At 43.3% G+C, this 17,980-nt stretch overlaps 1 protein-coding gene across 1 annotated transcript; it reads left to right on the top strand.

Moving 5' to 3' along the window:
• Positions 1–4: 4 nt before the first annotated feature.
• On the top strand, positions 5–15,771 carry EPDR1 (ependymin related 1). Its single transcript, XM_063116068.1, has 3 exons — positions 5–324; positions 12,157–12,365; positions 14,823–15,771. Exons 1-3 carry the CDS (start codon positions 50–52, stop codon positions 15,011–15,013), a joined length of 675 nt encoding a protein of 224 aa, XP_062972138.1. The 5' UTR covers positions 5–49; the 3' UTR covers positions 15,014–15,771.
• Positions 15,772–17,980: the final 2,209 nt, after the last annotated feature.

Raw genomic sequence — 17,980 nt, 5'->3', positions numbered from 1 at the left:
GCGGCCCCGAGCTCCGAGCGGCCGCAGCCGTTCGGGCGGAGGCGAGGGCATGGCCAACGGCGTCGCCCGCGGCTCTCCAACCCAGCGCCCGCCGCTCGCGCTGCTGCTCAGCGGCGCCTTCTTGTGCCTGACTTGCTGGAGCCCACCGCAGCCGGCCAGCGCGCAGCCGGCCGCCCCCTGCCAGGCCCCGCTGCAGTGGGAGGGGCGCACGGTGGTGTACGACCACAGCACCGGTAGGAACACCCGGGCGGCCGTGACTTACGACGGCTCCAACCAGCGCCTGCGGATACTGGAGGAGAGGAAGGGGCTCATCCCGTGCAAGAAGTAGGTGCCCCCTCTGTCCCCCCGCCCACCCACTTCGCCTGCGCGCTCTCGGGCGTCGGTGACGCGAGGGTTGGAGGCGCGTGAAAAATGCCTGCGACAGCCGGAGTCGGGTCTCTTCCCATTCAGCCACGCCTTTCGTGGGGTGGGGGGATGATCTCGCGGCCAATCACGGCTGCCTCTCGTGGTTTCGTGCGGGGGGGGGGCGGTTGTATCGGCTCTGTCCTCCCCTCGCCTTGTGAACGGGGCTGTCCGTAAAACACCTTACTGACATCACTGGCCGAGCGAAGCGGCCGCGCCCTTCCTCGGGGCCTCTTTGAATCTCCTAGAGAAGGGTGTTGTTCGGCTCTGCTGGTAAAGGCGTCCAAATCAAGGGCTGCATAGCGACTAGGGCTTAGTCTGGGCCTATCTCCAAGTAGTGCTTCCAGTGGCAAGGCTCAGGCGTTGAAGGAAGAGAAATACTGTATGACAAGTGGGACCTGCAGCAAAATGTTGCAGGGTGGAATGTTATTAAGGATTCCCACCCAGCCCACTTCCAGGATACTCCATTCCATGGCCATTTCTACACCTGCCTTTTTTACAGGGATCATCCCTGTACACACAGGGGATCCCAGGAGCAGGCAGGCATGATACCTCCATTTTCCTGGGATAATCCTTAGGTGTAGAAAGGGCCCATGTCTTCGTGTGTGAGAGATAGCATTCTGTGCTCACTGAGTATGCTCAGCCCTCAGTGGTCGGTTTCTCGATACCACCACTACCACCACCACCACACACACCAGTTTTGTCTATATATTTTTTACTTCTGTAAAACCTCAAGACTCCTTTCACCTCCATTCCAGACAGCCTGCTGATACCTCCCACTTGTGGGTGTGGATGGTGCCTTTCTGAGTACATACAGATCAGGGCTCAGAGGATGAGTCCAACCTCACAGACATGTTTAAATTAATTATAAGTAATGCATTATTAGAAATCAATAATCCTGAGGTGTACACCCTTAAGGCCCCTTAGTCTACATGGCAAGTTTCAGGTGTCTAGGTTTCATGGTCTTGGAGGACATACAAACTATTACACTGAAGCAGTACATCTTTAAAAATTTGATTGGCCGCCATTTTGTTTCAAGATGGGTGATGAAATTTTCACTATGCCTAAAACTGTCCCAGTACAGATAGAGGTCAAACAAATCTTGACAGTTTCTTTAACAATCAGATGTACAGTTTTTGAGTCTATTGATGACACACAGACAAACACTTCCTTTTCTATAGAGAGAAAATAAGAAAATAGATACCAGTTTTTGGTCTCATGACTGCTGTCCAAATAATTTAAGTATTACATTTCATCTACAATTGTTGCTGTAATATGTTAGGGTTTCTACAGCGTTTATAGGGACAGATATAAATTACGTTGCGATTTGAGATGTGCTGGTAAGTAGGCAGAAAGAGCCAAAGCTATGATTAGACGAGTTCTCCTGCACACTGCTAGAAAAGGCCTGCATACTTGTGTCAACTCTTCTTCTGAACTGATAGGAAGCACCATATGGTAGAGTTCAAATATGACTGCATTTGTCTGGAGAGCTGATGATACCTTCCAAAATAAACAGCATGTGAGCCTCTTCTCTTAAGCTACTTGTTTGAGGTGGGGAACCTATGGCCCTTCAGAGGTTGTTGAACTCCAACTCCCATCAACCCCAGCTAGCAGGCTCAATGGTCAGGGATTATGAGAGTTGTTCTCCAACAACATATGACATGCCACACCAGGTTTAAAGATATTGAAAGTGAAAATGATTTTGGCTCCATTAAATGATGACCAACTTAAGTCCCGTTGCTTTCAATCCATAATCCAGTCTATTTTAAAATAGCCATTTTGATGGTTTAGTTACAGTTCATAGAAAATCACAAGAACTTCAGGACTGCAGTTGAAATACTGTTTGCCCAACCAGGGTTTAGAGGTTGTTGTCTTACATTAATTCTCCAGAGATAACAGTCCCAATGAATTCCAACTGCTTACCCTTGCTGACTGGCTTGAGTTACTCACAGGCCAGTATAATTTTCTGTCGAAGTGTGAACACCATCCATCGCTGCTTACCAACGATGATGTGCTATTGTTTGCATGACCAAAGGATGAAAAAAGAGGTGAGTCAAGAGCGTCTGATCTTGGCATGGGTGTTGACTCTTTTCGACTCATGTCAACCACAGGTTCACCACTTGAAATGTAAATTTAATATTTTTGTTTTTGTTTTATTTTAAGTTTGATAGAGCAGGGGGGGAATTATTTGTTTCTGAGAGCCACATTTGCATTAGAGAGGGATGTTGGGGGCTGCATGCCAGCAGTGAGCAAGGCCAGAACCCCCCCGACTCCTTCCCACACTTGCACCCAGTTACACGTATACATAGCTACACCCATCTGCATCTATACACTCATACACAGAAATATCGGGGAAGCCATCTTTGCACTCGCTTTTCTCTGGAGTGCTTCAGGAAGGGAGCCAGTGTGGTGTAGTAGCTAAAGTGTTGGACTGGGAGTCGGGAGATCCGGGGTTCTAGTCCCCACTCAGCCATGAAAACCCACTGGGTGACTTTGAGCCAGTCACATACTCTCAGCCCAACCCACCTCACAGGGTTGTTGTTGTGAGGATAAAATGGAGATGAGGATGAGGAGGATTATGTACACCACCTTGGGTTCCTTGGAGAGAAAAAGGTAGAATATAAATACAATAATAAAATAAATAAATAAAATATTCAATACAAGAACAGCCTTACGGGCCAGAAGTTCCCTATGGCTGCTTTAGAGGTTCCTGAGCTGCCAAAGGTTAGTTAAACAAAAGGAATAGCAATGTAAAAAAATCAAAAATATGGTTGACATAAAGCCAAGGGTAACAGTGTAACTGTGTCGCTATATTATGGGCATGCAATGTGGTGTACCTTCAAACACTATTTTTGGTGTCCACCAAGTTGCCCTACCCCTCCCAGTTTTTATCCTTATGGTTTTCTTTTAAAATAACAAACTTATTGACAGCTGGGATTGCTTCAAACAAAGCTGGGCCTCTAGCTGCTCCATCTTCTTTCCCCATGAATGCCTGTGGGCCACACGAGGGGCTCAGAGACGTTCTTGAGAAATGAAGATGGCAGGTGGCTGCAGGCCAATGGTTTCATCTGCAGTTCACCCAGGACAGCGGCGCCCAGGACAGTTGGTCAAATTGCCAAATGGGCCCATGGCCCCCAAAAGATTGCCTACCCCTGTACTATAGCCTTTGTTCTTGACCTCTGCAAACAGATTGACACGAAGGTAGATTGTTATTTTTTTAAAAAAAACTTACCTTCAGTTTTGGAAGGGGTTGGAGCAAAATAAAATTTGCACAAAGCATTATTTAACATTATACAAGAAAATTCTGGGAAACTTTGAACTTGCAAGATGTTGAGTCATTCTGGCCACTATCCAGCGAAGCACTCAAGCATATGTTGAACTCTCTACACAGTTTAATGGAAGACAGATCTGCCAACTATCTGGCATAACTTTCTCAAACATCAGAAAAAGCGGCTTGGCACATCATTTGGTAGAAACTCAAGACAAAACAACGCAACCCTGGGGAATTGGTTTGTGGCAGGGAGTTTGAAAGAATAGGATATGGAAAACTAGCATCCACACTGGTGCAGAATTTAGGGAACAGAGCAGTTTCTAAAAGTATTTAGTACTTGGAAAAAACATATTCTTCTTGAGATCTCAGGGCAAGTTTATGCAATCAGCAGAGTCATAGTGTTTATCACTTCAAACAGTTGTACGTTTGTGTGCTGCCCCATTCAAACAAACACACTTATCCCTGCACATAGAAAACTAGTATGTCAGGGAGAAGGGTTCAGTTTTGCATTTTACCTTGCATACTTTTTTTGTGCAAAAAGTTGTGCTTGCTGTCATAGAATCATACAATAGTTGAGTTGGAAGGGGCCTACTATAAAGCCACTGAGTGTAGAAATCCACATTAAAGCATACCTGACTGATGACTATCCACCTGCAGCTTGAAGTGGTACAGCCCAGAAACAACTTGCTACTGAGAAGCTCAGCTGTGATGGCTTTTTTGTATAAGTGTAGTTGGTGTTTTGTATTTTGTTGGCATCACCCTAGCACTTGTCTGATATTTATTTTGTTCTGGGCAAGACTGGATAGGCAGGCATCAGTGGAAGCTGATGGCTCTGATGTCAGTGGGGCTGTGAATCTATTCTGGGTTTCAGTCAGAACCAGCCAGAACTTTAAAGGAACGTTTCAAGCTGCTGAACCCTAGCCCCAACTAGATTCAGCACCTTGGACAGCTTCTTTAGAGTTTTAGCTAGCTGTGACTGAAACCCAGAACGAATTCACAGCCCCACCGAAACCAGAGCCACCTTCTTCCAGTGGCCAGCATCTCATGACAGCTAGGCACAACAACAACAACAACAAACAACAGAAAAAATGCTAGCTGCCTGACTTCTGTGTAATTTGTAGTTCATTAACTTGTATTCCTCCACTTAACTGAATGAAAGGAGTTGCCCTGCTGCAGTATGCAAAGCTTGGAAATCAATATAAATGTCTTTCTGTCTACCAAGTTGCCATCCTAGCCAGACAGTTCGCAAGGTACCTTTAAATTGGTCAGTCTAAAGCCTTAGAGGGAAACATGGTCAAATCCTGAAATGTCCTCACCCCAAGATGGATCAGCAGGTTAAAGCACTAGCTGAACCCCTGTTATGGGGCTCGTTGTTCTGTATATCTCTTATCTAAATGTTGCTTGGAAGCATGAGTTTGAAATCCTGAGCTCTCTTTCATTCAAGTCAAAGAGCCAGGAACTTCCTTGACCATCTTTTTTATTCCCCCAGTGTTAAACTATTGATCACCTATCCCATCCTGAGTCTGCCCATAGTCATTTTCCTTTTATTTGAAGCCAATAACTGCCCCTGCTTTTAGGCTATCTACTTCAAAGTATATTTTTGCAACTGTTTTGGGTTTGGCTCCACGGTCCCTAAAACTGGCATAGCCACCCCATTATTGCCTTTGACTGAAGCACTGAACCATAAATCTTTTGGATGTTTCTGGACAATTTGATGCACCAAGCTAGCTATACAGCTGGGATGATGAACATATTTTGAATCCATGACCAAAAACCTGTAGAAAAAATGTGAGTTTCCAAGCATCTGTGACCAATGAGGAGATGAGGCCCTTTGAGTGCCCATTATCTTGAAGGAACATAAATATATTTGTTTTGAGTCCATTTCTTCCCTTTTCTCCTGAAATGGCTCTATGTCTATTCATTCTTCCCCTTGCATGGCTCACCCTGTGCCATCAAAACTCAAGGAACCCCTGTGGCGTTACACCCCACAAGTCAATTCCAAATGTATGTCTGCAGTTTGTAAGTCTGTGGTTTTTAGAATGTTGGCCTGAGTGGGCGGAGTTAGAATGTCTTGGGAGGGGGGAGGAGTGATATATATAAAGCAATGACTGAGGGGATGGAGAGTTCTTTTCAAAAAAGGCTTTTCAGGGAGACTTGTTAGGTACTCTTAGAGTCTGTAGTGCTCTCTGTGTTTATGGTACTTAAGTTCTGGGAAATTTGAGGGTCAGTGTAGTGAGTGGTGTCTTTAGAGTGTAGTGTGCACGTAGTGGATGTATATCAATCAATACTGAGAATAAAGAAAGTTCAAGAGTGTGTGAGAAAAAGGAAAGCGCGTATGTGAAGGAGTGACAGGATTGTATGAAAGGTTTCAAAAAGGTTTTTAAATGTTGTTAGTTGAAACAAAGCTTGTGAACTTTTAAAAATAAATTTTGATTGTTTTGTTTTTAAACTACCACAAAAATCCCTCGTGTCTGTTTGGCATTTATCATTTGAAGTTTACACATTTAACACCCACTTTGACAATCATTCACCTCAGCAGATATAACTCACAGCGCATTATTATATATATTAAAATCCTTCTCCATTTTAAACCCCTTTCTCCACATAGTTTGGAGGAAGGTGGTTTTTATCCCTTGCCTCAGGCGTATCAAGCGGTGGTGCTTGGCTTGAGCAGGGAGAAGCCGCAGCCGGGTCTGGTGTTCAGAGCCTGTGTCGTGGCAGGGCCCTATTGTGAATAGCCTCCCAAGTCCTGCCTCACCATTTCCCTAGCGCTGTCCCTGCTCCATATTTGGCGAACTCTTAATTCCCCATCTCCATCTCTCTCTCTCTCTCTCTCTCTCTCTCTCTCTCTCTTCTGCTGGTGGAAATAGCCTGCTGATCTGGTTCTAGGGGGTTGGTATACTAATCTAACCTGCCTTGTTCTGTAGATACTTGTGGGAAAATGAAGTTATGTTATTTCGTTGAAATATTTGGGAGTGAGTTAATTTTCCCATTTTGTTGGGCTACAGTGCATCATCTGCTGTCTGCATGCCACACCTCTACAAAAGATCCTTTTTTCTCTGGGTTTATTTGGCACATGCGTACTCATGTGACTCCATGTAACAAGTGGAAATTAAAAACAACCCCCCCCCTCTCTCTCTACATGCTGCAGTACAAGCAGGTATCACCAGAAGTTCTGATGGTAGGGGGGAAACTACACTGTTCTTTCTAAGAGTGTCATCAGTTGAGCATTTTATAGCATGCTTGTTACTGGCCACTTACAGATGTCCTTTTGACAATGACAACCACCTCCCATGCATCTCCCGCTCCTTCTGCTCTTTTTCCCAGTAAATCTGATTTTTTTGATCAAAGCGAAACTTGCCACGATTTCCTGCTGTGTGCAGAAAACGCAGCATGATAAAAACGCCCACTAAATGGGCCACATGGTCACTGCTCGCTTCCTCTTTCTTCCCCATTTGAAGAAAGAGGAAGCTGCTCATCCCTACCGTGGGACAGAAAAGCAACGGTAGGGAAACACGATTTCTCCTTGTTTGATGACGCTCTAAAAAAAGCTTCCAGATGGGAATCAGCATCTACACTCATGACAAGGTTTGTATTGGGATCTGCACCATCCATGATTTTTTCAGATTGATTGAGCTAGTCTTTTTTAGCTAATCTCTTGAATTTCTAAGTTAATAAGAACCTAAGCCCAAATGTATTGAATTAGTTGATTAGAGCTACTGGAACTGTGATTTGCATCTTCTGGAGATTGATTTAATGGCTAATAGTAAATAGTCTTGGCCTTGTAGTTATATTTGGAGAGATAATAAAATAAATATAGACTTTTGAACTCCCCCCCCTCCGCCCCAGAAAGGGTCATAGAATGGAGGCAGTAAATAGTAGCAGGTGTTGGCAGACCTAAAGTTAGATGCTGAAAGGTTGCTTGCAGTGTTTTGATTTAAGTGGGAAATATGGGTGATTAAAGGAATGTGCCTGAAACTGAATCTGGTTTGAGGATGTAGAAGGCGCCAGGTTCTTGGAACAATGCATTCAAATGAACGATATAAAAATGTAGTAGTTTCCTACGGTCTCTGTTGAAAAGAAATGTCAGAAGAATATAAAGGCAGAAGAATACCAGTTTTCATCAGAAGAGTGTACACAATTCAGAACTGTGAAACTGATAGAAAGTGTATTGTCAGGTGCATAAGGATGAGAAAATACACAATTGTTAAAAAGTGGAACTATTAAATGTCACTGGATGAAAGTCACTGGAAAGCCACTAAAAATCTTTACTCACCCCAAATATTATTCCTAAAGTTACATGCTTCAATCGTAATTCCTTCTTTTTCCCACTTGAGTCTTCCTGTGGTCATATGAATGTAGCAAAACTGCACTGCACATGCTCAGGGGGGAAGTAGCAGCAGACTTGGAGAAACCCTGAAATTTTCAGGTATACAAAAAGGGGGGGAACAGGGGAGTGGAGGGGAGGGGAGGGAGTCCCCGCAAAAGCTGCCCAGTGTAGCTTCATGGCATGAAATGTTGGAAGACTGAGAGAAAAGAATACCTGACAACTGGGTGGGCAATGGAGTGGAGTTGCTGCGGGGGCAAGAGGATAAAAAGAGGGTGAGAGGGGAATGGAATGGGTTGGGTGCCGAAGGGGGCAGAGGAAGACACAGCTAGAGACACACAAAAAAGGTAGGCAGAACAATCACATTGTCTGACTATTGGAGGGAAAAAAAGGGAGAACAGGGTTAGAGGGCGGGGGGATGGAAGGGAGTGGCTGGAAACCTGAACAGAAGCACTCTGCACTGCAACGGTTTTGTTACAGGGGCTGCAGTACTTCTTGTCTTTCTAATTCAAGTCTTCCTGTGGCTGGGGACTGTCACCACAATGGTACAACTTGGGATAAGCCTGAGGTTTCCAGATGCTAAGAAAATCTTAATAAAAACAAACCCCAAGGCAGGAGAAAACCTCTAAAACAACCCAGTAGGGACCCAATGGCACAGAATGTTGTCTGACTGAGATAGTTTTTAATTTTTGTGAACCGCCCAGAGAGCTCCGGCTATTGGGCGGTATAGAAATGTAATAAATAAATAAATAGTGGTGGGAATGACATGGAGTGGCTTGAAATGGAAAAGGGAGAAAGAGATGCATGTGAGAGAATTGAACGTTGTGCAAGCAGAAATCAGCTCATGTGATGGGAATTTGTTCTTTTCCTTGTCCCTAAAGTCCTCATGCCCCTCTGTAAATCTGCTCAAGTGGGGGGGGGGATCCCCAAACCCTTTGGAGCAGATTTTGAAGGGTGTACAGAAAACTGCATGAGAAGATGGAATTTCCCCCTCCTGGTTTTGCTGACAGAAGTAGTTCCATAGTGGGAAACCACCATCAGAAGAGGCGTTAAGATTTTGGAAACAGGAATGATCCCGAATGGAAGGGGGAGCACATGTTGGATTATGTTGGATTATGTTATGGATAAAGTATTATATGTTAACATTTATATATTTAAGTAATCTGTTATGTATTTGATTTTTTTTTCTGTGTATGGTATGTTAAATTGTTATATTTGTTTGTTTTTATTTAGTAGTCTAATAAAAAAAAAGTAGTTCCATTAGAATTGCTTCACTGGATTTCACTCATAGATATAAAAAGTGTAGAAAGAACCCTCTCATTGTCCAAATAGGTAATTTCCTGGTTTACACTGAGAATTATTTTAAAGTGTCTCCAGAAAACAGAGCTGCCCATAAACATCAGTAGAGAAATCCATGATTTCAGTGTAGCTGGGATGGGCATGTGTGTATATCTCAGTCCATAAAATATGCCCAAATGGAGGGGGCGGGGAAACAGAAACAGGCCAAAAAAGACTGTACATGCTCAGTACTCAGAATGCTAACTCACTGTTGTGGGAAAGGAGAACCATCAGGGAGGGGAATGGAATAGGGTGGCTGAAATCCCGAACAGAAGCATTCCACGCAGGCCTTAGCTAGACCTAAGGTTTATCCTGGGATCGTCCCGGGGTCATCCATGTGCATCTAAATGACACACAGGGGATCCCGGGAGCAGGCAGGGATGACCCCAGGATGATCCCGGGATAAACCTTAGGTCTAGCTAAGGCCACAGTGCAACATCTTGTTGCCGGGCTCCACTTCTTTCGATCTAATGTTTAATTGTACCAGTTTGGGTAGGACTAGACAGCAGAAGTCTCTCTCGCTCTTGTAGTTAATTCTACACCCCAATTTCTTCCACTCTATTAGTTTCTTAATTCCCCAACTTTTCATTTACCTTTCTCCTTAGGTTGCCTTGAAGGCACTTGGGCATTGTATGCTATGATTTCCTAGCAACTGTGTTTCAATCGCTTTCTCTGGAATCTTACAAGATGGTCCTTCTGTGGTTGAAGCAAGCAGCTGGATGACTATGAAGGGTGCATTAGAAGCAGAGATAACGGGAGGGGCATTGAAGTGCAAGATGTATTGTGCTTCTTGTGTGGCATGTTACAAGACTGGTTTGGGATTTTTTTCAATTGAATATTCCAAGGGCAAGTCTTCAAATCTGTCTTTCATTGTGCTCACCCTATTGAAATATCTTTGTATTCTCCCCACCCCCCACAACTGAAGTCTAAAATGGCATCTGTGCAACATATGAGTCAGATTTTCAGGAAGGTCTTACCTTACTTGCTTTTGCATTCATGTCAGCCAGGAAATTATAAAAGCATGTTTTTAAATCTGCGTGAGGTTGTCTAAACATGTCCAGTAGGTCCAGTGACCTTCTGCTGAGCAACAGAAAGTTTTTAACAGCATCAGACTATATTTTTAAACCAACATTATTTACAGGTCCTGTCCTCCTTGCTATTATTTCTTGGGCTTGTCCTTGGGTGAAAAATAAATGTGTCAGCTTTGATTTTTAGTCACACCTGTTTCCTTAATATAATTAAAGCAAGCCATTTTGGGTTGTTTTTGTTTTAAAAACAGAAAGATATGTTTAGCCAATCTGCAATAGTAATGGAAGCCTGTGTGTTTAGGCACCAGTTGCTTATAAATCTACTATGAAGTATTATTAATAGGTAATTTTATTTATTTATGCTAGTTATAGACTGCTTTTCAGATGAACGCTATAAAGTGGTTTACATGTGTACAAATATTCATACCATAAGCATGAGTAAAAATGATACAATAAAACAATTAAAAAAGTAACTGGGTTTACGGTTACTTTTAAAAGCCGGATTTCTCCTCCCCTCAGGGGGAGATAGTCCTTGAATACCCTGTGGTGGCAGTTGTGGGAGGTGGAGTACCTCAGCTGGAACAAGATGGTGTGCAACTATTTTGTCTTTGCTCTTGTTTCCTTGGGTCAAGATGGGCCTAATCTACTACAAGCAGGATATAGCGCTATGAAAGCGGTATGAAAGTGGTATATGGCATGTGTCAATAGGCCCCAACAATTGTCAGTGCACTTCAATGCCACTATAAAGCAGTAGTGTGGCTCCTACCTTTTATATACCGCTTTCATATATAGTGTAGATTAGGCCATGGTTCTTGAGTAGTGAAACAGCGATAACTTCAGTCTGACAAAGAAAAAGTTAGATGTGTTCTTTAAATAAAGCAGAAAGAGAGGGAGGGATCACTGCATGTCAGTCCAAGCACAGAGGCAGGAAAGTAGCCAATATGTTTTTCCCCTTCTCCCTATACATATATTAGAGGTGTGCACTGACCTCCTCTCGCCACTTTGATTTCATAAGCAGATGCAAATTTGTGTTACAGGCCTGTGCCTTAGATCTTATAACATAACAATGCCCCAAACCAGGGTTGGCTGTATAAGTTTTAGTGTAGTCCTCGCCCTGATTTTCTAGTTTTCTACATGCAGGAGACTTTCTACATGGCTGAATATTTGAAAAAGTGACACACACATACTGACAATATAAATAGAGTCTAGAATTCTGTCCATCTCAGTCTACTATCTCATTCTGCACAATATGTAGATTCACTCTGTGGTTTACCACAAGCCCAGAACTTGGATTTTTAAATGTGTGCCTATATTTACTATAGCCCTGCCAACCAAGTATTGGAGGATGTACATTTACATCAGAGCCTCCAGTTTGCAATTTTCTGACCACAATGCCTGGCTTATCCAATCCACAGATGGAAAAATTGAGGCGAAGAGACGTGGCTGTTGACTAATATTTAGCAAAACCAAACAAAACCCAGGTCCGCTGTGCCCAAGTTCTGCCTTATAGCTCCCAGATCACACTAAGGTGTAACTGCAATACACATTTATAGCAGTTTTATAGCAGTTTAATAACCATGGATCCACCCACGAATTGTGGGAATTGAAGTTTGGTGACAGTGCTGAGACTCTTCTGTTTGAACCCCCCTCCCCCCTCACAGAACTGCAGCTCCCGGGGTTCTCTTGACACAGTTTATATCTGTGGGGGTAGATGTGTCCTGTACCTCATCTGGTGTTGTATGAACAAATTATTTGTGGATATTAACTCTGCTCTTGCCCAACCTTTTCAGATTTTTTGAATATATATACTTGTATAAAGACGCGGTGATGTTTCAGATTGAACAAGTCACAAAGCTGTGTTCCAAGGTTGCTTTGAGCGAGCCGTGGGATCCTTATGATATTCCTGACAACTCAACCTATGAAGATCAGTACTACATTGGAGGACCCGGTGACCAAATTATGGTGCAAGAATGGTCTGACAGAAAACCAGCCAGGAAATGTATGCATTCATTTTTTTATTTTTTTTAGGATTTCTGTATTAAAATCAAATACTCTGCTCCCACGTGAACTTTACCAATGTTATTACTGAAAGACATATACAAGGAATACTATTTTTTGTTCCCCTTTTACCCAAGAAAATAATTAATGTGGATTTATAAACATACCTTGGGCTTTCTGCTTGATTTCTGTCAGGGTAGTTCAACACCTTAATTTTTTAAAAAATGAAACATTACTGTGCCTGGGCACCCTCGGAAGGTGTAACGCTGGTTTCCCTTCCAGTCTTTTGAAGAGTTTGGGGTTTATTTAGTTTTGGAAATATGGCAACATACAACACAATTCTGTACATCTCTACTCAAAAGTAAATCCCATTGAGTTCAGTGGGGCTTACTTCCAGGAAGTAGGTGTAGGATTGCAGCCTAAGTGGAGACATGATGATTTATAAGATTATTTTTTGTGAACCAGCCAAAGAGCTCCAGCTATTGGGCATACAGAAATGCAATCAATCAATCAATCAATAAGATTAGGCATAGAATCATAGAATAGTAGAGTTGGAAGGGGCCTATAAGCCCATTGAGTCCAACCCCCTGCTCATTGCAGGAATCCACCTTAAAGCATACCTGACAGATGGTTGTCCAGCTGCCTCTTGAAGGCCTCTAGTGTGGGAGAGCCCACGACCTCTCTAGGTAATTGTTTCCATTGTCATACTGCTCTGTCAGGAAGTTTTTCCTATCATGTCTCCCCTCAGTCTTCTCCAGGCTAAACATGTCCAGTTCTTTCAGTCTCTCCTCATAGGGCTTTGTTTCCAGACCCCTGATCATCCTCGTTGCTCTCCTCTGAACACGCTCCAGCTTGTCTGCATCCTTCTTGAAGTGTGGTGCCCAGAACTGGACACAATACTCAAGATGAGGCCTAACCAGTGACAAACAGAGGGGAACCAGTACCTCACATGATTTGGAAGCTATACTTCAATTAATGCATCCCAAAATAGCATTTGCTTTTTTTGCACTGTTGGCTCATATTCAGCTTGTGATCTACAAAAATTCCAAGATCCTTTTTGCTTGTAGTATTGCTGAGCCAAGTATCACCCCATCTTGTTACTGTGCATTTGGTTTCTTTTTCCTAGGTGTAGAACTTGGTATTTATCCCTCTTAATTTTCACTTCATCCTGTTGTTTTCAGCTCAGCACTCCGATCTGTCAAGATCACTGGTATGGATAGATAGGGTGACTATATGAAAGGAGGACGGGGCTCCTGAATCTTTAACAGTAGTATTGAAAAGGAAATTTCAGCCAGTGTCATTTGTATATATGGAGAACCTGGTGAAATTCCCTCTTCATCACAACAGTTAAAGCTGCAGGTGCCTGGCCCTCTTTTAAATCTGGTCACTCTAGTATAGCTCCTGCACCTTTAACTATTGTGATGAAGAGAGGATTTCACCAGGTTCTCCATATATTAAAATGACATCTGCTGAAATTCCCTTTTCTATGCAACTGTTAAAGATACAGGAGTCCTGTCCTCCTTTTCATATGGTCAGCCTAGGATAGAGGAAGTTCCGCTTACCCTTTCTGTTAATACTAGAACTCGGGGTTACCCAATGAACGTAATTAGCAGAAGATTCCAGACATTCAAAAGAAAGTACTTCTTCATGCAGTACATCATGGCTACTAGTTATGATGGCTGTGTATTACTACCAGTATTAGAGGCAATATGCCTATGCAGACCTGATACTGGGGAACATGAGTGTAAGGGTGCTTTTGCCCTCATGTCCTTCTAGTGAGCATCCCACAGGCAGCTGGTTGGCTACTGTGGGAACAGAATGTTGGACTAGATAGGCCTTTGGTGTTATCCAGTATGGCTCTTCTTATGTTCTTATAAAATTATTTATGGAATTTATGACTACAGGATGTGGTGATGTCCTTTGAGTTAGATGACTTTAAAGTGATATTAGACAAATTTATAGATTATAGGCCTGTTAATGGCTATCAGCATGGAGATACAATGTTCAGAGGCAGTATGACACTTAACTCCAGTTGCTGGGGGACAGAAGAAGGGCTCTTGGTTTCATGCCCTACTTTGGGGCATTTCAGAGATGTCTAGCAGGGCTTGCTCCTACATGTGAGCATAGGATTGAAACCATCATGTGAATTTCAGACTTGGATCCCGTTGCATGTATCAGTATCTTAAATCGGCATCTTTGGTGGATGTAAAAATTGCTATATTGACGTTGGCTAAACTGGAAAACTAGTTAAATTTAAATAAAGTATCAATAATTTCTTGGACCATAATCCTCAAATCCCTTACTGCAAAATAATCTAATTGAAATCAATAGGAGTTATTCCAGAGTAAGTGGGTTTGAGGAGGTCAGATAAATCAAAATGCCAATATAATAAAAACTTGAAAATTATTTATGCCTTTCCCACAAAAGCAATAATACTGTACTTTGTGCTTTATTTCAGTGGAAAACTGGGTGGGAGTTTACACAGTCAAGGACTGTTACCCAGTACAGGAAACCTACACCAAGAACTACAGTGTGACAACCTCCACCCGTTTCTTTGATCTCACGCTCGGGATAAGCGATCCGTCTGTATTCATTCCTCCCAGTACTTGCCAGACAGCTCAGCCAAAGAGAATGAGAGATGAATGCTGATAGTGAACCTTGGCTTCTACCTGTAAACAAAAATATGGATATATAGTTATATAATGTAGATTATCATCAATAATCAACTGCTGATATTTAACATGATCATTGCACTTTGCAGAATTGTGGATTTGAGAAATGGGACATCTAATTGACTAGAAGAAGAGAGATAATCCATCTCTTCTTCAGTGTCTAATTCTAACATTGCCCTGAAATTCTATAATTACAAGAGAAGCATTGTTTATAGACATTTGTTTTAGACAGTTTGATTTATGGAAAAGCTTATTATTTATATTTTCCTAAAAGCGTTTTGTGCTCCTAAAAGCATATTAAAATAAGATGTAACTTAGTTAATTCTGGAGATAAGGATAGACTATATTAAATGAAGTAGATAAGGTGTTACCATAAGATGGCACATTAATTGATTAACGGATTACATCATAGTGATTTCTTTACTATTTCTGGAAGTTGTTACAGCGAGTTCCCCACCAAAAAACGTCTAGGATAACTATATTTACATATCATTAGCTGACTGGTATGTTATCAGGAATAAGAAATTATATCCAAGTGTTCTTCTGCTTACTATTGCTTTATTATTTATTTTATTTATTTAGATTTTTAATAGAATAAGCTTCAAGGCAACTTATAATTGGTCATACTAATTACACACAGTCACACAAAACTTAAACCCACACAACCCAGTTGTTTAGCCAGAAAAGTACATTTAGCGACATACAATACAATTTGTTATTAAGAAGTAGCTGTGACACACAGTTGTGAGTGGTCATCGGGGCACCTTTTTAGGTTTCAGTAGTGGAAATCTTAGAGAAAATATTTCAATGCAAGGGGAGCATGGTTTTCTGGAAGGTTCAAAGGCCTGTCCTTGGATAAATTGCCCCCAAAAGGAAGTACATATGGAGAGTATTCCTTGTAGCTACATTGAGCATCTTCAGACGAGCATTTAATCGCACGCTCGCTACTGCCCACTTACAGATGTTCACATGTCCTATAGATGACGACGTCTGCCTCCTGCTCCTTCTACTCATTTTTCCATCGCAAAACAGACCGCTTTTAATCTGCCTTTAAAAAAAAAGAAAAAAGAAATGTGCTGCCATTTCCTGCTATGCGCAGGAAAAGTAGCGCGTTATAAACGGCTCCTGAATGGGCCACGTGGTCGTTGCTGCTGCTTCTTTCTCTCCCCATGTAAAAAGACAGTTGCTATTGTGGGACAGCAGCAGGAGGCCATTGCGACAGTAAGGAAGTGCGAAAATCCCCCGCCCCGTCTGATGGCGTTCATTTTTACTTCATAGTAATTGGGATTTTGGGTGCTCTTCATGTATAATCCAGGTGGCATGAATCATGATGATTCCTAGCCTTTTCATCAGGCCTACCTGGTGTAATACACGTGAAGAAATATTGAACCATGGAGCTGGAAGAAGCTGGGCCAATGGAATATGAAGCTTCTCCATTGTTCAGCAAATTCCAAATTCTATATTTAACCTAGTGCCGATATTCTTTACTGCAGTGTGAACTAGGGTGTGAACTAGAATACAACAGTGGCAGTTTTGGTACCAGCATAGTTCTGAAGAGGGTTCCTTGCTATTGTGGCCAGGTGGCCAAATCTGCTTGCCAGCTCTGAGGCCAGTTCTACACCTTGTGTCAAATCATTACAATGCCATCATGGTAACTCTATATCCTTCTTCTTGTGCATTTATATCTTGTAGGAAACACAATGACATTTGTTGCAGTATTTTGCATAATGTGGAATAAAAAGCAGGAAATAACACTACGATAGCTGTACATACAATGTGTAATGTGCCCCAACAGTGCACTTCAATACTGCCATAAAGCAGTAATGTAGATCTAGCCTGAGTGGGAAGGTTGTCCTGCTTTGGATTCTTAAACCACAGTTTGTTACACGTGGGTTGTTCAGGAATGCCTCATTCCTGGGTTGTTCAATGTGACATCCAAACCTGGAATTCTGGGTTGTTGAGAGAGAAGCAATCCAGACTTTTAATCTATGGTTTCTTTTTGGGTTAAAACTCTGGGTTGTTTCTCCCTCAACAACCCAGCGTTCTAGATTTGGACATCACTGCAAACAATTCAGCAACAAGGGCGTTCTTGCATTGTTTAGCAAAGCAGAAGTGGGTAAGATCTAGCATGCTTACTCATTCCTGTGTGCAAACTCAGGGCCTTGCTAGACCTGCTGGCTTATGCCGGCAGGGAGGCGAGGCCGAGGCGCGCTACCGTTAGTGCGCCTCCCCCACGCTTCCAGACGCCGGAGCCGCAGGGAGGACGGAAGCCCTGCGGCGTCCGCCATTTTTTATTTGTTTGTTTAAAGGGGCCGCGGGTGGCCCGAAGACTTCGTGAAGGTAAGGGGTGTTTTTGTAAAAACCGGGGGGGGGAGGATGGGAGGGTGGTTGGGAAGGGGGGGCAGGTGACAGAGGGAGCGCCGCTCGCCGCCACTGGCGCTCGCCTGCTTGCGAGCGGCGGCGGTGAGCGGCGCTCCCTCTGTCACCCGCCCACCCACCCTCCCATCCTTCGCCCTCCCCTCTCTTTCCCCCCCGCCCCCGGGCCGATGGGCACAGCGCTCATATGAGCGCTGTGCCAGGCCGGTCTGCGGCTTTTCACGGCTCCTCGCGAGTAAGTGAGGAGCCGCGAAAAGCCACGGAAGTTGCTAGATGTTCCCCAGCTCCGGCCTGAGGCCGGAGCTGGGGAAAAAGCGCGCCATAAGCGAATTCGCTTATGGCGCGTTGAAGGAGGCCTCAGCGCGGCCTGCCTCCGGATTCCCCTGTGCATCATCTGGACGCACAGCAGGGAAACCAGGTCAGAAGGCGCGCTAAGGCCTCGTCTAGTAAGGCCCTCAGTCTATATATCAAGCACTTCCATATTCCTGCATCAGAAGATTTAAATACATCTGTAACTCTTGTTTAGCAAAGAAAGCCTATTTCTCGATATAGGTCAATATTTCGAACC

The sequence above is a fragment of the Elgaria multicarinata genome, chromosome 1 (genome assembly GCF_023053635.1).
Source record: "Elgaria multicarinata webbii isolate HBS135686 ecotype San Diego chromosome 1, rElgMul1.1.pri, whole genome shotgun sequence".
Taxonomy (NCBI): Eukaryota; Metazoa; Chordata; class Lepidosauria; order Squamata; family Anguidae; genus Elgaria; species Elgaria multicarinata.
This window is presented reverse-complemented; position numbering and strand designations above follow the sequence as displayed.

Coding starts and splice junctions, on each gene's coding strand:
- EPDR1 (XM_063116068.1), top strand. CDS start 50: ATGGCCAACGGCGTCGCCCGCGGCTCTCCAACCCAGCGCCCGCCGCTC. Junction 325..12,156: donor GGGCTCATCCCGTGCAAGAA/GTAGGTGCCCCC, acceptor CAACCTTTTCAG/ATTTTTTGAATATATATACT. Junction 12,366..14,822: donor CAGAAAACCAGCCAGGAAAT/GTATGCATTCAT, acceptor GCTTTATTTCAG/TGGAAAACTGGGTGGGAGTT.